At 44.9% G+C, this 21,876-nt stretch overlaps 1 protein-coding gene across 2 annotated transcripts in view; it reads right to left on the bottom strand.

Moving 5' to 3' along the window:
- The window catches only part of IL31RA (interleukin 31 receptor A), a 1,058,288-nt gene extending 1,056,863 nt beyond the window's left edge, over window positions 1-1,425 (bottom strand). For both annotated transcript variants that reach the window (XM_085631330.1, XM_085631336.1), the window contains exon 1: window positions 1,320-1,425. In XM_085631330.1, the coding sequence (XP_085487456.1) occupies window positions 1,320-1,353 (34 nt within the window). In that variant the 5' untranslated portion in view covers window positions 1,354-1,425. The remainder of the gene's footprint in view (window positions 1-1,319) is intronic.
- Between the last annotated feature and the right edge of the window lie 20,451 nt (window positions 1,426-21,876).

The raw sequence follows: 21,876 nt of genomic DNA, 5'->3' as shown, positions 1-21,876 counted from the left end.
TATCTGTAGGGTAAATGCTCCGTATTTGCTCTCAGTCCTTTCCCTCCGCAGGTGCTGTCATTGCAAGAATTTATTAATGCAAACTGATTATAAGCTAACTGTACTATTTTCCTGATGGAGATTTCTGGTATATTCATGTGTATTTGATTTGACTCACAAATTTATTAATTCAGATAAACTTTAAAAACTCCTTCTGAGTCTGTGGTTCTTTAAATTAAAATAATAAATGCATTATTGTCTTTCCTCCCTATTCTAATCTACTACTAGATCTTATTGAACGTCCATTTACTCAGGAGACAGGAATGGTAAGACTACTGGTGTAAAGGTTTCCTATGGTGAGATAAAATTGATGACCAGTGGATATTTGCCAGCTCATTGTGTGTATGAATGTATATGGGCCCAAATGAGTGTTGTGTGTCTGAATGTATTGAGCTGGTAAACTCCGCTGCATCAGAAGTTCTTTTATTGTAGTTGAGGAGCATAGGTAAACACATCAATAACTTCCGGTGCTCACTAACCAACTGTCCAGCCTACAGATACACACTTGGGATACACATTCTACAATGACATAGGAATACATTCCAGGTACATCATACTTGGAGACATTCCATGTTACTAAGCAACAAGAACATAACCCCCATTCTGCCATTGCGATTGCCTTTTAAGTCGAACTGATGAAGGGACAACATATCTACTAACACATAAATATTGAATTAAGCTAGAAGGTAAAGATAAAAACATTAAAGGATAAACAGTACAGTCAAAACACAATCATATTATAAGAGGTATGTCCCTTTTTGCTGTTCCTCACATTCGTTCAAAACTTAATTAAAAAGGTAAAAATGTAATGATCTGAAATTAGACAAACCAAACAGGAGACAAATGTTGCACAAAGCAAGGATGTAAACAATATAACTAAATGATGAAAATGTCTGTTTATAGCACTGTGAAAGTTAAAGACTCTTCGGTGCAGGTGATTAGATTTTTCTCTCAGCCTACCTTGTGAGATCGCGCTAACCAGATTTAGTATGAAGTGACTCCGGCCGGCCGGCCGCTGTACTGGAGCGAGACAGAAAACTGAGGATTGCACTGGGTGTTTGCGCGAGTTGAGCACACACAGTGAGTGGGCTGGCAGTCACGAATTACCTTGATCATGTTTACAGAGACAGTAACATTTGTAGCAGAGCCCCAGAAAAAAAACAATACAATTCTAGGTTCTCATTGCAACACAACTGTTCTTCAGCTCATAGGTTTCACAGAAGATCATCGTCCCAGACAGCCACCCGCATTTGTATGTATTTATCTAAAGTAAAACTTACCCTGTGCTCTAAGGAGTATGCAGATGTGTTTCATGGCACAGCTTTAAACTTCAGTAGGATGGTTAGGTCTGCAGAAGGTCTTTGTTCATCTGTTGCATTTACCGGGTGATTCATACTGCTTAGTGCAGCTTCCGCTTTTTAAACGGGGGTATGGCAGTTTTATTTCTTCTTCTTTTTTTTGCAGTTTTATATAGCGCGAACTCGACCGGAAGGTATAGGGGTGCTTTACATGAGCACAAGTTACACCAAACAAGGACACATTCATGTTCCCCAGCTCCAAATTTGGCAGCTCTGGCATGTTGAAACGTGTCACGTTGAACGATAATAGTGAATCTGTATAATATCTAGAAGCGGCAACGAGAAACTAGCATCATTTAAAGATGGGCTGACGCCACTACCAAGAACGCGTTCTTTTTTTCTTAATCTTTAATTACACGGTCTGGCTTGATAACGCCACGGTGTCTGTGCCTTTCCTGGGCAACAGAAAAAAACACGTTTTACGAAGCAGTACCGATTGCCTCAACCAAAATTACCAGATTATTCGGAGTACCGCTTTTGATTCGACGAACAGTTTGGTGTGCTTGCTTACACTGAAAAATAATGCTTGTATTGCACTTCCCCCTTGTGGCATAGTATGCCCAATACAACAGGAACGTTATGGCGACACGCCATTGCTCAGAGTTCAGGCCTGATCTGTTTATTATGAAAAATTATTATAAAGGAAGTAGGACTGACGTTTTGCAGTGGCGGCTGGTGACATTTGAGATCGGTGCGGCATAAAAGTTCAGGGTGGGTGCAGGGGGGCGAGTGCAGCGAGCGAGCCTGGCTGTCAAAAGGGAGGAGAGAGACATTTTTGAAAAAAAATAGGCAAATGGTGCATTTTTAAGCATATTTGAGAAAGCAAGAAGGTCAATAAAGCGCTTTGAGACCTGTCGGTGAGTTGGCGCGATACAAAACCCAGATACAAATACAAATAAAGAAATTGTTAAAGTGTGTTATGACATCAACAAGGAGATTTCATATAATGATGTAGGTAGTTACTTATTCAATATAACCACAGAACTTCCGAACAGACTTTGAGATAATGCGGACTACCTCAGATTTCTTTATTCATTGATATACCTTTACAAATGAAATCTGCTGAGGAGATATACGTTATTGTGATTTGTCGGATTGTACACAATGTTCATTCCCTGACAAATTGCTTAAATAGGTTGTGTGCATTTGGAAGGGGCTGAAAAGGCTGCTTTCCCCAAACTACCAGCCATTTGTCAGGTCATAAACACTGAGCTGAGGATCGGCTGTAAACTACTTGGAGAAGAAATTCCATCCCTTTGATGCACAGCACAACTAGCCAAGTGAAGCAGACAAAGACACCAGGGACAAGGGCATATAATAGCATTGTGAACATATCATGATATATCACAGTGAAGAAATGAAATTAGAGAGTCCCATGCGTTATTTTGCACAATCCCCAATACACATAACTGAACTGAGGCGTGACGCAGAAGAAACGCAGTTTGTGACATGCCCGTATTATATATTAGGTATAGATTTTCCTGGAGTGCATTAGGTCCATTAGAGTGGTTTCAAGAAATTCTTTGTTTCTTTTCTAGCCATCGATGGTAATGTGTTGCAATATAAGCGCCACTAAATTCCTTAGGTAATGGCATTGATTCCCTGACCTACCGTTGCTCCGCAATCAATATGTTAAGGATTGTAATGTAAACACCTCAGGCCACACTTTATGTCAGTTTAAACACAGAACATTAAAGTAAAGGAAGCCTGCGTGGAACAAAACAATTGTAACTGAGACTGTCAATACAGTGCCTATCAGGCGTGACACTGCGATTGTGAACTGAGGGCAAGGCACACTAATGGCACATTATGAAAGCCATACACAAAACAAAACTGCTCTTCAATCAATGACCCTAGCCGTAGTTGTGCTTCTGCCTCAAGGCCGGGCACGGACAAGCAAGAGAGGTGACAAATTCAGAAGGAATACCTCTCTTGGACTCCACCACTTCATTATTCCTCGTGTGAGAGATGCCTTCTGTGCTGCAGTGCTGCCACTGCCTGCCTGTGATAGCAGGTAGGCTAAGTTAATGTAGCAGTGCAATTTAGCATGAACACTGCCATCCATTTGTTCTTGCATGCCTTGCTGCCTCGATCACCTTGGGCATTTCACTCCCCAAGACACTGGCTGCAATCAGTGAGAGGAATGCTGTGGTGGTGACAAATGGGCTAATGCACGGGAAGGGTCTCTTCAACAAAGAGACTAAAAGCCTTCAATGCAAAGAGTTTCAGCACTATATACATTAATATTGACGTGGCATATCGATATTCAAAAACAGTAGCGCATGAAGAAGACGTCTAGCTCAAGATGTATGTTTCTTAGTAAAATTTTCTTCTTTATTTTTCACAAGTAGATGTTCTTTACATTCCTCATAGCCTCATAGCCAACGCGTTTCGTCTCCAACGAGACTTCTTCAGGGCTATTAGAGAAATACACATAAATATAATTTTTATTTTATCTTTTAATTTTTTTAAAAAAAGAATGAGCCTAAACTCAAAGAATAAGACATACATATATTGCTGCAAGCTTAAATTTTTACAAACATATATACAAATATTTACTTCCGACTGTAGCCTATTCACATTATTCATGAAATGTTCAACAATCAAGAGACTTAATTTTATAAGACACAGTCATAAATCAATATTTGTCTCTAAACATATTCCCATTTGCAAATCAAATAAATAATAACAGTTATTGAAGAACAGTGACATGGTTAAAATGAAACATAGCAAAAACGGGAAGAGAGACTCCTTATCATTATTTATGTAATAATAATAAACATCCCCTACCTTACACGTATGGCATACAACGTATTTCTTAAAAGTTCATATGATTCAGATCCAATGGTCATGGGTTATCTATAGATCACACAGTTCTCTACAAAAAATAAACATAAGAAATATAAAACAAATAGAGCTAAGCTTATTCCATATATTGATGAATAAATGCTATGAAATGCATTCAAATGAGAACCGACCAGAATGCATTAGTATCCACCGACTTTAGAATACATGCATCTCAATATTTCTAAAAACTATGTATACACGTAAACCAACTGTGCATAGACACGAGAATTGTGAACGGACCAATGATCACAGTTAATTTAAAGAAACAACATGTAAAAGTCCATGTATTTGCATGAAAGGCGAACATATGGTTATACATACATGTCATTTTGTTCGCCAAAAACAATTCAAGTATTTTTTTCAAGTATCTGATGGTAAGTATTTTTTCAAATTCATAGCACGATTATATTCACCGCGTGTCTTGGAATTTATACAAATAGCCTTAGATGCGTTCGCTTTATCAAATGTAAAAGTGAAAGGTGTCAAATGATCTTTATGACTTAGAGGATTTGCATTATAAGAGGAGGGGCTGTGTACACATTAACAATCTTAGTGAAGTCGAGAACAGGATATTACAATCTTTAAATGACAAAAATCTGGTCATCATAGAGGCTGATAAAGGTGGAAATATCGTTCTCATGAATCAAAGTGATTATCTGCAAGAGATCGATAGACAGTTGAAAGATGTTCAATGGTATGATAAACCCACAGCAAATCCCATGTCTCGGATAGAGGGAAATATTAACACCAAATTATGGGACTGGCATGAATCTAACTTGTCAGATCAAGAATACAAATTCCTACAGGCCCACCATTCACAGTCACCGTGCATTTACATCCTACCGAAAATCCATAAAGGGGGCCCTTTTCCACCTGGGCGACCCATTATATCTGGGAATGGTGGACCTACTGAAAATACGGCTCAATATGTTGACAATTATCATCAACCCATTGTGAAGAATCTCCCGTCTTATCTTAGAGACAGCTCTGATCTTCTGTGTGAACTTGAGGATTTTAAATGGGATCATGACAAATTACTTTTTGTCACCATGGATGTGGAAAGCCTTTATACCTGTATTCACATTCAAGAAGGCATGAGGGCTTTGAAACACTTTCTTTTCAAACGAGGTGCACAACACTGGGAACATACAGACATGCTACTAGCCATGGCGGAAATGATTTTAACGCACAATGCATTTCTGCATAATAATGAGTGGTTTTTACAATGACGTGGTACTGCCATGGGCTCCAGATTTGCTGTGGGAATGTAAGCCCGGCCTCTGGAGTACTTCCATTTTATTCCCTGAAAATAATTGTCATGATGCTGATGAAGGTATTAAAATCATAGATGTAACAAAATAAAAGTAGAACAGTTGTTTAATAAAAAAAAACTTGATTTGGTTAAGTCAGAAAGAATACGCTCCAGCACTGTGGTTTGCATGTAGAATATATTTTTTTGAAATTGTTTTAAAAAATTTGGCACTAGCATTGGGTGCTCTCCTACAAATTATTTTAGTTGTTAAGGAGCCACTTTTAATATACAATGCTGCTCCACTAATCCTATTAGCCATTGGTCCACAATCGTAAAGTTTTGGTGTTCTACGTATATTTATAATTTCTCTTGTATCACTTCTTGTGTTGATGTCAAGTATGGTAATTAGTTCTCACTTTCAATGTGTCTTACGATTTGAGAACTCTGCAACTGTTGATTTGGTATTGCAAAATGTGACAGACTGGATCTATAAACCTACCCAAGGGTTAAATTAGACAGAGAGACAAGGAGCGGTGGGTTTCTTTAGTGAAAGAACGAAGGCTACAGTTATGCAGTTTACATAAGCAGCAGCTCTTGAGATTGGGAATATACACAGGAAATGCACAAGACTGCTGTTAAAGTAAAACCTAAACTACAGACTTTAGAGGTTGGAAATACGATTGATTTCAACGTTTTTTGGAGAACAATCAAGAAGCACCCACTTTTACCAACTTCCAGGTTTCAAGAATGGAGGTGTAGATTGCTGCAGAATGACAAGTGGAAGTACAGAGGCAACTGTACAATGCTTAAGTCCCATGGTAAAACAAATCATACAAGCAACATAAAAAAATATAATGAAGCAAGACAGCTATCCCAAAATGGCGCTATTAGCTACAGGTAGCTTTAGTAGTTTTAAACTCACCTGTGGTGGCTGCATGCTTGAAGACAGTCTTTTCGACCAGGTCAGCAGCAGGTAGAGGCTGATCAGGAATTACATCCGAACCCAAGCAAGACAGCTTACAAGCTAAAACTAGAGACTTAACAGGGTCTGCACCCTGTTTAGCTTCACCTTAAGTACAGCTTGAGAGGCAGGTACCACTGCCACACCCTCCTTGAATCTCCAATGGAGTGCCTTTTACCATGTCTATTTAATTCTATGTACGAGCCAGGTAGGTGGGAATTGTGTTACTTGGCAATCTTCATACAGAAGAAAAAGTGGGACTAGTAAGAAGACCCACTATATATGACCTGGGCTGCTCGTTGCAGGTCACACTTTCTTTTAAAAAAAGTTTGGGTTACTATATGAAGGAATAATTAGAAATGTGCGTGTCCTTAATGTGCAGAAACGTCAGGAACTCTTGACAAATCAACGGGCAAATATTTCTAGTTGCTGCAATTTTTGGAAGGTTTCCAGGAAGCACTTGGAGGCCAAGTTTCAAGTGAACTCCTGCTGAGGATATTGTCACGCTCGAATCACTTTAACCACAGACCAGGATGCAATCCAGCCTTGTAAATTAATTCTCAAATGCACACTTAGCTTTCTTTTAGCTAATGATCACATGAGTCATTCGTGAAAAGGAGACGACTAAGAAAGAATAAGATACTTCCTCATCAATTTCATACGTTCCTAACTTCAATAAACTCACCTAATTGCTCTTTTACTTTTTATATGATTTAAACAGCCTTCCCTTGTGCAAGTGTTTATATTTCCTCATCGCTCATACTCTGTGTAAACTGCGTCAATATCTGACAAACGGTAGCAGTGAATGTGCTATTTTACATGTCACACTGCCATCTAGCGGTACAAGAGGGGGTTTCATCTACCTTTCACAAAACATATTTTAGATAGCGAGCTTACAAAATGCAAGTAATTCCACAAGCCGGGATATTGACGTATTGTGTCGCGGCGCCCCTGGCTATTTTTGGGGGCGCACCAGGGCGTCGCGGCGCGCAGATTGGGAACCACTGGTTTACGTGTATACATAGTTTTTAAAAATATTGAGACGCATGTATTCTAAAGTCGGTGGATACTTGTGCATTCTGGTCGGTTCTCATTTGAATGCATTTCATAGCATTTATTCATGAATATATGGAATAAGCTTAGCTCTATTTGAGGGCTTTTTCTTATTACATAAATAGTCACCGATTGAGACTGTGATAAGCTTGTCGACTTGTGCGTGACTGTGGTGTTTTTAACTACTCTGGAATATAATACACTCTATCGGGTATTGATTTCCCTGGTTTTCTGCTTTTTACCAGGGTAATCATTTCCGAATACGGTGTTGGGGATAAGAGCACCATCTAGGCAATACTTCTTTGAATTAGAGACAGGTTCTGGATTCAAGAATTGTGTGAAATATGGCATAGGTAGATAAAATGGTTTAAATATAAACTAAGCAGAGAACATTCAGAGGTATGCCAAAAAATATATATACATTATTAAAGTACACAATGGGATGGCATATTTGTTTTATATTTCTTATGTTTATTTTTTGTAGAGAACTGTGTGATCTATAGATTTAAGAAATATGTTGTATGCCATATGTGTAAGGTATGGGATGTTTATTATTATTACATAAATAATGATAAGGAATCTCTCTTCCCGTTTTTGCTATGTTTCATTTTAACCATGTCACTGTTCTTCAATAACTGTTATTAGTTATTTGATTCGCAAATGGGAATATGTTTAGAGACAAATATGGATTTAATGACCGTGTCTTATAAAATTAAGTCTCTTGATTGTTGAACATTTCATGAATAATGTAAATAGGCTACAGTCAGAAGTAAATATTTGTATATATGTTTGTAAAAATGTAAGCTTGCAGCAATATATGTATGTCTTATTATTTGATGAGTTTAGGCTCATTCTTTGAATTTTTTTTTAAAAGATTAAAAGATTTTTTTTAAAAATTGTAAAAATTATATTTATGTGTATTTCTCTAATAGCCCTGAAGAAGCCTCTTTGGAGACGAAACGCGTTGGCTATATGTGGAAAGTAAAGAACATGTACTTATGAAAAATAAAGAAGAACATCTTAATAAGAAACATACATCTTGAGCTAGACGTCTTCTTCATGCGCTACTGTTGTTGAATATCGATATGCCACGTCAATATTAATGTATACAGTGCTGAAACTCTTTGCATTGAATGTTGTTGTAGGACCTGTTCCTATTTTTTTGGGGAGTATAGAGGGGAGTACTCACTGGTTTGGTGCACTATCCAACAATCAGACACATTATTCATTTGTTGTGTGCGGCTTTGATCTGCCTCTAACCTCAAGTTTTTGGTCTTTAAAGAGACTAAAAGAGCAGCATACCAACAGAAGAAACACATTAAGGGCCAATCATGCTGTATTTTATTTCTTTTAAATATGGAGGAAACTCAACCCGAAGGTAAACCGAACGCTTCATACGAGCACCAGTTGCACTGCATTGAAGACGGACACATTCATTTTTAGGCACGGAGAGATTCAAGTGATTTCAAATCACTTACATCTGTCCGTGCTAATTTGCAGAGAATCACAGGATGTTGAGCCTCCCGCTTAGACTCGAATGCTGGTTCCCCAAATACAATGTCGGCTGCTCTAACAGTTAAGCTATATCCTCTCCGCGTGGCTGTATAATGAAGCAGCCATGCCATATACACTGTTTGCCAGTGCCAACTGCTTTTCAACACAAGCAGTGGTGGCTGGAAGGGAATAGGGTGGCGGAGGACACAAATTAAAAAAGAAAACCCTTTTCCTGCCGCCGTTTCTCCTCCGCTTCAGTTCTCACACCTTCTCCTCAGCGCTTCGGCAGAATCAGGAAGCACACAGGCTCCCTCCCCTAAGCCTATCACGACGCTGCAATATACTTAGTGGACAAACCAATCCTCCTGTAACTCGAGCCCCGCCCTAACCTAGCCCCGTAATGAAAAATAGAATGATAATAAAGGGGTTAATATCATTGTATTCTTCCTTCAGCTCTGAGAACTGTGGGGTGATGCTCCTCCGCCCTAGCAGAGAAGCCACCCCTGATTTGTGAAAATCATACATTAAAGATAAAAGTCTTCTAACTGGATAGCTGCTGAGGGTGTCTTCCAGGTGTGTAGCCTGATTTTGTGTGTGAGGAACTTCATGTCGTAGTAGGGCTGGATTAACCATTAGGCAAAATAGACACCTGCTTTGGGCATCAGCGAAGGGGGGACACCACAGAAATTTTCCCTGGCAAGATTCACCATGGACCATATTGCGCAAAACTGAAAATGTTGCAGTTGAACCTATAAAGTTGAAGTATACAAAAATATAAGAACAACAGCCCCTAATGCACAAGTTACTTACCGTCGATAACGATATATCTGTAAGAAACATTAGTTAGTTATAGATTCCTTACCTTAGAATTACCCCCAGGCGTCAGACTGGATTCAGAAAGTTTTTTCGTCAACAGTACCCTTGTGTGTCGGAAAGGGGCGTCGGTCAGCTCTGCGTCCATCGTCAGCGTCACCGGGATGACGTCGCTGCAGCTACTTAGACGCCGCTCTCGCTCGCTGACGTCAGTTCAGTACACGACTTTCCGCGCCAGAAACGCAGAGCCATGCAAGACACTGACCATTGGTGCACAAAACTAGGGCCCTTAAAGGATGTCCTTAACCTTAGAAACCCAGCTTTTCAGGGGATAATAGAATAGAAGGCGAACATACATCCCTAACTATGAGAGAAAGAATTGTTTGGCATTCACCCACCAAATCCACAATACGGTTTAGCACACAATTCTCACCTGCATGCTTCTTAGTTTTCTTTTTAACTACTAACATCCCCCGCCCAAAAAGCTTTTAGCTTACCCATTCACACGGGAGCAAGAAAATGAAAAACAAGGTTATTACGCTATGAGTATGGTGCACAAGTTACTTACCTTCGGTAACGATATATCTGTAAGAAACATTAGTTAGTTAGATTCCTTACCTTAGAATATCCCCAGGCATCAGGCTGGATCCGGAAAGATTTTTCGTCAGCAGTACCCCTGCGCGTCGCTAGGCGTCGTCTGCGGCTCTGCGTCCGTCGTGATTGCCGGGATGACATCGTCGGAGTACTTCGATGCCGCCCTCGCGCGCTCACGTCAGTTCTGTACATAGCTTTCCGCACCTGGAACGCAGAGCCATGCAAGAAACCGACACTGGTGCCATGAAACTAGGGCCCTGAAAGGGATAAACTTAACCCTAGATATCGGTTAGCAGAACAGGGAGGATGGGTGGGGTGGTAAGGAATCTAAATAACTAATGTTTCATTCAGATATATCGTTACCGAAGGTAAGTAACTTGTGCATCTGAAAGAAATACGGTAGTTAGATTCCTTACCTTAGAATAGATACCCCAGCAATACCAACCCCGGTGGTGGGTCTGCGAACCAAGATCACACCAGGAAGTCCTGGAGAACAGAACAGCCAAAGAAGCAGTCTCTCCGGACTTGGCGGTCCAGGCAGTAATGCTTGGCAAACGTGTGCAGCGAGGCCCACGTTGTGCCTGACAAATGTCCTGCAGAGGGACTCCCCGTCCCAAGGCAGTAGTAGCCGCTGAGTCCCGAGCGGAATGGGCCCTCAGTCCCACAGGAGAATCCTTTTTAGCCAAGGACTTAATGCACAAAACGACCCACCGAGAGATGGTTCGCTTGTGCACTGCCCGCCCCTTGTTAGCGCCCACATAGCCAACGAAGAGTTGGTTGTCCACCCGGAACTGTTTTGTGCGATCCAGATAGGAGAGCGCACGTTTTGGGTCCAGACAGTGGAGCCTCTCTTCCTCTTTCGAGGGATGCGGAGGCGGAAAGAAGGTGGGCAAGGTAATGGACTGCTCGATGTGAAAGGCAGTAACCACCTTAGGAAGAAAAGAAGGGCGAGTCCTCAGAACAACCTTGTCCGGATGGACAGAAGACAGGAGGTTTAGAAGAAAGAGCCTGGAGCTCACTCACTCTTCTGGCAGAGGTGATGGCAACCAGGAAAGCAGACTTGAGAGTCAGAAGACGAAGAGGACAGTTATGAAGTGGCTCAAAGGGAGCGCACATCAGATAAGTTAACACCAGATTCAAGTCCCACTGAGGCATTACAAAGGGAACATGTGAGGTTTGCCTTTCAAGAATCTATTGACAACAGGGGACTTGAAAAGAGAAGGCTGATGAACAAGTTACTTACCTTCGGTAACGCTTTTTCTGGTGGATACAGTATCTGCCTGTGGATTCCTCACCTTGTGAATATCCCCTGCGCCAGCATTCCACAGAACTTTTTTCCCCAGCTCTCTACGCCGACGTGGACGACGTCCTAATGCATCGGCTCCGCTCGCGACTCCGTATGACGTCACCGGAGCCATAAGAGAGCCACGTCGGCGTGATGACGTCAGTTCCACCCATTTTTTCCGTGCCCCCGAGGCGCACAGGTGGACCAACAACAGATTCAAAGTATACACAGTATACAATATACCATCAAATATGCATAGAACATATACAAAAGGAAAGCTAAATAAAACAAGCATTTCCTACCAATGTACCAGAAAGCATAACAACATCTCAAACAAGACAACTTTTAAGGTATACAAAGGTGGACAACGGGGAGGCGGGTGGCCCAGTGAGGAATCCACAGGCAGATACTGTATCCACCAGAAAAAGCATTACCGAAGGTAAGTAACTTGTTCTTCTGATGGATACATCTGCCAGTGGATTCCTCACCTTGTGAATAGATTCCCACAGCAGTCCCCACTCCCGGAGGAGGGTGTCCACCTTCCTATACCAGAAAGTCTTGCAAGACAGAGCGCGCAAAGTGGCCCTCCCTCCTCATCTTAGGGGCCAAATAATAATGCTTTGCGAAAGTATGGAGTGAGGCCCAAGTCGCGGCTTTACAAATATCTGCCACAGGAACACCCCTGGCCAAAGCAGATGTAGATGATTTAGCTCTAGTTGAATGAGCCCTAATACTCTCAGGAGGAACCTTACCAGCCAGGGCATAGCAGATCTTGATGGCAAGGAAGATCCATCTCGATAAAGTGCGCTTGTACAACGCTCTAGGAGAACTAGGAGCTTGCCGAGGTTATGGCTACAAGAAAGACCGTCTTAAAGGACAACAGTTTCAGAGGACAGCTATGAAGAGGCTCAAACGGGGACCCCATCAGAAAAGTTAAGACAAGATTAAGGTCCCACTGTGGCATTACAAAAGGAGTAGGAGGAAACTTGTTTGTAAGGCCCTTGATAAACCTTAGTTCAATCGGAGATTTAAATAATGACTGTTGATCAGGAAGACATAGAAAAGCCGATAAGGCCGAAAGATAGCCCTTGACCGTGGCCACAGCACAGCCCTGCTGAGCCAAGGAAAGAGCAAACTGAAGCACATCAGAAAGATGGGCTTTTAAAGGGTCAATGGATCTCTCTCCACACCATTTAACAAACTCAGACCAGCTATATGAGTAAATGGACTTGGTGGAGTGTCGCCTGGCCGATAAGATAACATCCACCACATCTGGCGGGAGAGAGAAGGAATTCAGGTTGCCCCGTTCAATCTCCAGGCATGAAGGTGTAAGCTCTGGAGGTGGGGGTGTAGAACCTGCCCCTCCGACTGTGAGAGGAAGTCTGCCCTGAGAGGGAGACGGAGCAGAGGGCACGAGGAGAGGTGGAGATGATCTGTATACCACACCCTTCTTGGCCAATCCGGGGTGACCAAAATAACATGGGCCCGGTCTTGGCGAATCTTCCTCAGAACCTGAGGAATCAAGGGTATGGGAGGAAACACATAAAGGAGTCGTGAGCCCCAACTCAACTGAAACACATCCCCCAACGCCCCCTGCATCGGAAACTGGAGACTGCAGAATGACGGGTAGTGCGCGTTCTCACGGGTGGCGAACAGATCCACCCGAGGGGTTCCCCACATCCGAAAGACATAACGAACCACCTCCGGATGGAGCCTCCACTCGTGGTCGGCAGAGAACTTCCGACTGAGACTGTCCGCACGTACGTTCAGCACCCCGGCCAGATGATTTGCCATCAGACAAATCTGATAGTCTTGAGCCCAGGACCAAAAACGCAGGGCCTCTCTGCAGAGACAATGCGACCCCACCCCTCCCTGCTTGTTGACATACCACATCGCGGTAGTGTTGTGCGTCAGGACTTGAACAGACTGACCGCGAAGGGAAGGGAGGAAGGCCTTGAGTGCCAACCGAATCGCCCGCAATTCCAGAAGGTTGATGTGAAGCAACCTTTCCTCTGGAGACCAAAGACCCTTGATCTCCAGATCCCCCAGATGACCGCCCCACCCCAGGGTGGAGGCATCCGTTATCACTGTGGCCACCGATGGAGGTAGAAGGAAGGGCTTTCCTTGAGACAGATTGCCCTCCATGCTCCACCAAGATAGATCCGCTGCAGCCTCTCTGGAGATTCTGACCGACTCCCTGAGATCTCCATTGTGCTGATACCACTGCCTGCGGAGGCACCACTGGAGCGCCTTCATGTTCCAGCGTGCATGGTTGACCAACAGAATGCAGGAAGCGAACAGACCGAGCAGACAAAGGACCTTCAGAACTGGAACAACCGCTCCATTGTGGAATAAAGGGATCATCTCCTGAATGTCGAGAATTCTTTGAGGAGGAGGAAATGCTCGACACACAGTAGTGTCCAGCACCGCCCCTATGAACAGGTTGCGTTGAGAGGGCACCAGGTGAGATTTGGGCACATTTATCGAAAACCCCAAGTCGAATAACAGCTGAGATGTTACCTGCAGATGATGCTGCACCATCTCTGGGGACTCTGCCTTCAGAAGCCAGTCGTCCAGGTAGGAGAAAACCGGAATCCCCGACCTCCTGAGATGGGCAGTCACCACCGCCATCACCTTCGTGAAGACTCGAGGTGCGGTAGTAAGACCAAACGGGAGGACCGCAAACTGGTAATGTTGCGACCCAACCGTAAAACGGAGATACATCCTGTACGACTTCAGGATTGGGACATGGAAGTGCGCGTCCTGCAAGTCGATCGACACCATCCAGTCTCCTTGATGCAACGCTTGAAGAACCTGCGCAAGGGTCAGCATCTTGAATTACTCCTGTTTCAGGTAAAAGTTCAAGACTCTGAGGTCCAGTATCGGACGCAATCTGCCGTCCTTCTTGGGAATCAGGAAATACCGGGAGTAGCATCCCTGACCCCTTTCCTGCTCTGGAACCACCTCTATCGCACCCTTTTGAAGCAAAGCTAGCACCTCCTTCTGCAGAAGTAGATGATCCTCTGAGCAGTAACCCTGGCAAGGAGGGTAAGGGGGAGGAAACTCCCGAAAGGGAAGGGCGTACCCTGTCTCCACGAGGTTTAAAACCCAAAGGTCGGTTTTAACAGATTTCCAACCTCGCAGAAAGTGGGACACCCGACCCCCCACAGGTCTCACATGATCTAGGATGGGGGAGGGGATCTAGGGCTGCTTCCCTGAAGCTTCATTGGGAGCAGAGGAGGCAGAAGATGAAGATGGGTTGCGGCCAGAACCTCTCCGTCCTCTTTGTCTTCCTCTATAGGACCTATAGAGGGGATTCTGCTGCTGCTGTTGCTGCTGCTGCTGAGGCTGCCGGAAGGAGCGAAATGAAGATCTCCCAAAGCCTCTGAATTTCTTAAGCCCAAATCCTTTAGCAGGAGCCTGCAGACCTAAAGATTTCGCAGTCACCCTGCTCTCTTTAAATCTCTGCAAGGCAGAATCAGCCCTTTCACCAAAAAGTCTCTGTCCATCAAAGGGCAAATCCACTAAGGTGGCCTGAACATCCGTAGAGAAGCCAGACGAACAAAGCCACGCTTGCCTCCTAGTGGCTATAGATGACCCTATTATCCTTGCCACAGAATCAGCCGTATCAATTCCCGACTGAATTACCTGCCTTGCAGCAGCTTGAGTGTCAGTGACCACTTCCATAAAAGACGCCTTATCACCTTCTGGCAACTTAGGGGCTAAAGATTTCATTGAGTACATAAGAGCATGAACGTAGCGCCCTAGTAAGCAGGTGGCATTAGTGGACTTAAGCGCCATGCTCCCTGAAGAAAAGGTCTTTTTAGCCGCCTGATCCGCCTTCTTAGACTCCCTAGCCGCAGGAGTCTGAGAAAAAGCTCCTGAAGCATGCTTCGAGCATGACGCCTGTACCACCAGACTTTCTGGAGAAGGGTGGGAAGAAAGAAAACCTGGATCCCCAGGAGCCACCCAATATCTTCTTGCCACCTGTCTGGAGACTGCCGGCGAAGAGAGTGGCTTACGTCAGACGTCCATAACTGGCTCCAAAATAGCCTCATTAAAAGGCAACAAAGGCTCACTGGTCGAGGTAGGCGAATGTAACACCTCCATCAGAAGGTTAGGTTTATACTCAGCAGAGGGCAACTGCAAGTCCAGCAACTCTGCGGCCTTCTTTATTACAAGATGGTAAGGAGCCAGTTCCTGCGGTGGAGAGGATCTAGTGGAAGAATGCTCCCACTCCGGAGTTGTATCGAGACCGCTAGCCTCTTGAATCCCCTCAAAGTCATCAGAAGAAGCATCCACCTCACCTTCTTCCACCTCTTCCCTATAACGCTGATCCTCCAAGACTCTCAGGGCCTCTCTCCTTGAGCGGATCCGAGGAACCGGCGGCCCCGTACGCGGAGTCGGTGGAACCGAACGTGGAGCCGGCGGCACTGGAGTCGGAGTCGACGGCGCCGGACGCGGAGCCGAGGGAGTCGGTAACGGCGTCGAGGAAGTCTCCGAAGAAGGTCAATACAATCGAAGCCGAGATGGATCCCCAGACGGCGCCGGAAACTGCCACGAAGGCGCCATCGGCAGAAAGGGCATAAACGGGGCCTGAGCATAATGCTGCGGCACTCCCAGTGTGTAAGCCATAGGACCCACGGGACCAGTAGGTGCGCCGGATGGGAAGGCAGCCCGTTGGAAAATCCCATACATAGCATTTAAAAAATGCGTCGAATCCGCACCCGGAGTCGGGAACTGCGGATAAGGGATTAATCCCGGATCCGGCTGAGGAGTACCTGGTACCGGAGCCGTAGTGTGCTCAACAGGCGCCGCAGGATCATCCGGCTCTGCAGAAGGCTCTTTTTCCTGTTCTTGCTCGGCCTCAGAAGCCGAAGACTCCACTGGAACCGGTGACTGCGCCGGCGACCGCGCCGGAGTCCGCTTCGGCGAAGGAGATCTCTCTGGAGACTTAGATGGAGAAGGAGACACATCCTTACTTCGACATTGAGGCGAAGTCGATCTCGACGCCTTGCTCTTCGAAGACAGCGCCGAGAGGATTGCTTCCTTTTCTTATGGTGTTTCTTCGACTTCGAAGAATGCGAAGTCGACGACTCCGGTCTCGATCTCTCCTTCTTCCTACCTCTCTTCTCCTTCTTAGCCTTGGCCATGAAGAGCTTCGCCTCCCTTTCCTTCAAGGCCTTGGGATTCATCCTTCTGCAGCTGGAACAATCCTCCACGTCGTGGTCAGAAGAAAGGCACCACAAACAATCTTCATGGGGGTCTGTCATCGACATGTGGCCCCCACATTCCCTACAAGGTTTGAAACCCGACTTCCTAGTCGAAGACATGGCAATTCTTTTCAATAGTAACACACTACACGACTACAAAGTAGCAGGAGAATGCTGGAAAACCGTTGCGCGTCGACGGCGCGGAAAAAAGGGAACTGACGTCATCACGCCGACGTGGCTCTCTTATGGCTCCGGTGACGTCATACGGAGTCGCGAGCGGAGCCGATGAATTATGACGTCATCCACGTCGGCGTAGAGAGCTGGGGAAAAAAGTTCAGTGGAATGCTGGCGCAGGGGATATTCACAAGGTGAGGAATCCACTGGCAGATGTATCCATCAGAACAGGAAGCCTCAAGAAGGCTGAAACAGCAGAAAGGTATCACTTGATGGTGCCCAGAGCAGAGCCCTGCTGGGCCAGGGAAAGAAGAAAGAGAAGAACCTCAGAAAGAGGGGCAGAAAGGGGATCCACAGCCTTTGCTCTGCGCCATGCCACAAATTTGTTCCACCTGCAGGCGTATACCATTTTAGTGGAGGGACGCCTGGCTGCCAGAATGACATCACAGACTTCAGTAGGAAAGTCAAATGGCATCAACTGCCGCCGCTCAATCTCCACGCATGGAGGTGGAGGCTGGACAGGTTCGGGTGGAGGACCGTCCCCTGCTGCTGCAACAGAAGTTCCTCCTGAAGAGGCAGTCGAATCAGGGGATCGATTGACAGACTGAGTAGCTCGGGATACCAGTATCTTCGTGCCCAATCCAGCCACAAGGATGACTTGGGCCCGGCCGCACCTGATGTTCAGCACTCTGGGCAGAAGTGGTATAGGCGGAAAGGTGTATAACAGACCGCAACTCCACTCGTGACGAATAGCGTCTCCGAGCGAGTGCTGCCTTGGAAATTCCAACGCGCAGAACTGATGACATTGCGCATTCTCTTCGGTGGCGAATAGATCTAACCAAGGCTCTCTCCACTGCCGAAAGAGACCTTGCACCACGTCCGAGTTCAGACGCCACTCGTGATTCATCATGCACCGGCGGCTGAGTTCGTCCGCACTGACGTTCAGAGAGCCCGCCAGGTGTTGAACCACCAGGGTGATGCCCTGATGTTCCAGCCATGTCCAGAGGCGCAGAGCCTCCTGACAAAGGGTCCACGACCCCACCCCACCCTGTTTGTTGCAATACCAAATAGCGGTGGTGTTGTCTGTGAACACCTGCACTCCTCTTCCCCAGACAGAGGGAAGGAATGCCTTCAGTGCAAGCGGAATCGCCCACAGCTCCAATAGGTTGATATGGAGCTGGGACTCCGCCGGAGACCAGAGGCCTCCACTCCCATGTGGCCCCCCTATCCCAGGAGGGACGCATCCGTCACCACTACGTGCTCCGATTGGGGTAGGGAGAGGGATCTGCCACTGACCCAATCACGGTCCGTGAGCCACCACTGCAACTGACTTGCAGTGCCCTCCGAGATCAGGACGTGGTCGGACAGGTTGCCCTGATGTTGAGCCCACTGGAACTTCAGGTCCAACTGCAGAGCCCGCATCCGCCACCTGGCGTGATGTACCAGCAGGCTGCAGGAGGCCATCAGACCCAGCAGCCGTAGGGCCATCCTGACCGAAACTCGGGATAAAGGCTGAAAGATCGGAATCAGAGCCTGAATATCCCGAACCCGTTGTTCGGGAGGATAGACCTGAAACTGCGCCGAGTCGAGAACCGCTCCGATGAAGAGGAGCTTCTGGGAGGGACTCAGGTGTGACTTCAGCACGATGATTGAGAACCCCAGCGAATACAGGAGGTCGGCCGTAGTCTGGAGGTGGGAGACGAGTGTTCGAGGCGAGCCCGCCTTCAACAACCAGTCGTCGAGATAGGGGAAAACTGGAACCCCTAATCTGCGCAGATGAGCTGCGACCACCGCCATCACTTTCGTGAACACCGGAGGGGCACTGGTGAGGCCGAAGGGGAGCACGGTAAACAGAGTGCTCGTGGCCTACCATGAAACGCAGGCAGGACGGGGATGTGGAAATTGCGATTCTCCTATTAACATGACCAGAGAATCTGGATTTCATTAAAGACACGGAGGCTAACATTATGCTTAACACTTTTAATGCGTCACGAAGCAGCCGCGACCATCACAAAGAAAGTGTTCCAAATAGAACGTTAACAATAATAATAGGCATGAGCCCACAACATTCAGCCTCTTTTAAATCACGAAAAAACAACATAAGTTCGTTAAAATCCTTTGAACTTTAAGGAATGAGGTGATAAAGTAACATCTTGATAAAACGTAGAACATCATCGAAGGCAGGATACCGAGGATGAAGAAGGAAAAAAGCTCGAGTCCAAAAGTCGTTAGAGAACATCTGCAAAAGAGAGAGTCGTGTGAGTAAAAAATTGATAAAATTAAGGACTAGGGTAAGAGCAATCAAAGAGATTAGTACAAGTATAACAAGAGCAAAAGACTGATGTCAAACCAGCAATGTATTTAATAGCATGAAATGGATGTCAAGTCAACAATGTCCTGAAAAATTTGAATAATAAACATTATATAAATTTCTATAGAATTTGAATAATAAACATTAGATACATTTCTATAGAAGCATAAAAACCTCTAGTGGGAAAGAGGAGGGAGGGATAATGTTAGCCTCCGTGTCTTTAATGAAATCCAGATTCTCTGGTCATGTTAATAGGAGAATCGCAATTTCATTACAAGATCGGAGGCTATCATTATGCTTGTTCTTAGCTTTGTAATACTACGTCTGACACATGCGGAATAGGTTTGCAATAATGATGAGCAAAAGTTCTAGCATTAGACCAATCAGCAGCCTTGAGGATATCGTCCAACTTATCTCCGGACCAGAAAGACTTACTGGCCATAGCACCTCTGATAGAGTGTGGTTTGAAGATATTAAGATCGATACCTGCTAGGTTCATCACAATTTTAACCCATCTAGAGATAGAACTGGAAGAGACAGGTTTGTGGGGTTTAACAAAGGAGATGAGTAACTGCGTCGCAGTAGGAGGACGAAGAGAATTCATTCTAGAATCGTATTCTTTCATACAGTCAACCACACAGAGTTTAGGGTAGGTATCAAAACGAGGATAAAAGATTGAATTGGACATGGTCTTGGTTCTTTTGAAGAGATCAAAGTTTACTCCAAACATGTTATAAGATCTATTAGATATTTCAAGAGCTTTGACATCGGAGACTCTACGACAGGAAATTAGGCAAAGTAAGGTAGCTAGTTTAATGGAAAACTTTTTATTGTTTAGGAGGGTATTAATAGGCCAGTTCGAAAAAAGGTCAAGGATTAAATTGACATCCCAGAGGGATTGATATCTGGGTCTAGGAGGTCTTCTGAGTCTGATGCTTTTGAGAACTCAGCAGATAATTGCGTTTTTACCAATTGTCTTACAGTTGACGAGGGAATGACCAGCGGAGATGGCAGATCTATAACAATTGATAGATCTATAACTAAGGCCTCTTTCGAATTGATCCACCAGAAAATTGATTATGTCAACGATAGGTGCTTGAACGGAATCCAGATTCCTTTCCAAGCACCAACGAACCCAAGATTTCCAAATGTTGTTGTATCGGTAGTGTGTGCCTGGGGCCCAAGATTCGCCGAGGAGAATTGAAGCTGTTGACGAAAGTCCTGAGAGGTCATTGGATCTCCTGACACTCTCCAGGCAAGAAGGTTCAGTTTCCCTGATTGAACCATAGGGTGAAGATGACCGTCTATGTCTGTAAGAAGGTCCACAAGGAAGGGAATTAGGAATGGGAGGTCGTAGCTCATCTCTAGGGCAGTTGGGAACCAGGCTTGAGAGGGCCAAAAGGGAGTGATTAACACGATCGAGCATCAATGGAGTCTGACTTTCTGAAGGACTCTTTGAATCATGGAAAAGGGGGGAAAGGCGTATCTGTTTCTGCCTTGCCAAGGTTGCAGGAAGGCATTCACTGCCAGAGCACCCGGGTTTGGCATCCAACTGTAATAATTCTCGATTTGGAAGGTTAGTCTGCTGGCAAAGAGATCTAATTCCAGAGGACCCCAGAAGTTGTTGAGGGAATTGAAGACGGAAACATTGAGTTTCCAGTTGCTGAAGTCTAGGAGGAATCTTGAGTTCCAGTCTGCGGATACATTGGATTTGCCTGGGAGATATTCGGCTCTTAGAGAGATTTTGTGTTCCAAGCAGAACATCCAAAGTTTCTTGGCAAGATTGGAGAGGTCGGCAGATTTGATTCCACCTAGCCGATTTATGTAAGCGACGGCGGAGATATTGTCCATTTTTAGGATGATGGACCTGCCCTGAATGAATTGTTTGAAACTCATCAAGGCGTAGAGACCTGCTGTCAATTCCAGGAAATGTATATGATGTGAGGATTCTTCTAGAGACCAAATTCCACCAGTGTTCTGGCCTTGGAAGCAGGCTCCCCAGCCATGAAGGCTGGCATCTGATTCTAAAACGAATTCTGGAGTTGAACCAAAAATTGCTTTCCCATTCCATGCTTCTAGGTTGTCTAACCACCAGATCAATTCTACTTTGGCTTCTTGGTCTAGCGAGATAAGGTCTCCGTACCAGAGGCCCGATTGAAGGGCTCTTGCTTTCACTCTCTGAAGTGCACGATAATTTAGGGGGCCTGGAAAAATGGCTTGTATCGAAGAGGAAAGGAGACCTAGTAATCTGGCTAATTTTTGAAGTTTCAAGATATGTCTTATTTCTTTCTTTATTTTTGATATTTTCTTTGGAGGAAGGAGTAACAGACATTTTGTGGTATCTACGGAAAAACCAAGGAATTCTACATTTTTGGAAGGTAAAAGGATTGACTTTTCTCTGTTTATGATAAACCCCAGGTTTTCTAAAAGGTCCATCACAGTTTTCAGGTCTTGAAGGATTTGACAGTGGTCTTGAGAGAGG

The sequence above is a fragment of the Triturus cristatus genome, chromosome 2_1 (genome assembly GCF_964204655.1).
Source record: "Triturus cristatus chromosome 2_1, aTriCri1.1, whole genome shotgun sequence".
Classification (NCBI taxonomy): Eukaryota; Metazoa; Chordata; class Amphibia; order Caudata; family Salamandridae; genus Triturus; species Triturus cristatus.
Note: the sequence above shows the minus strand (reverse complement) of the source record. Positions and strands in the feature narration are given on the sequence as shown.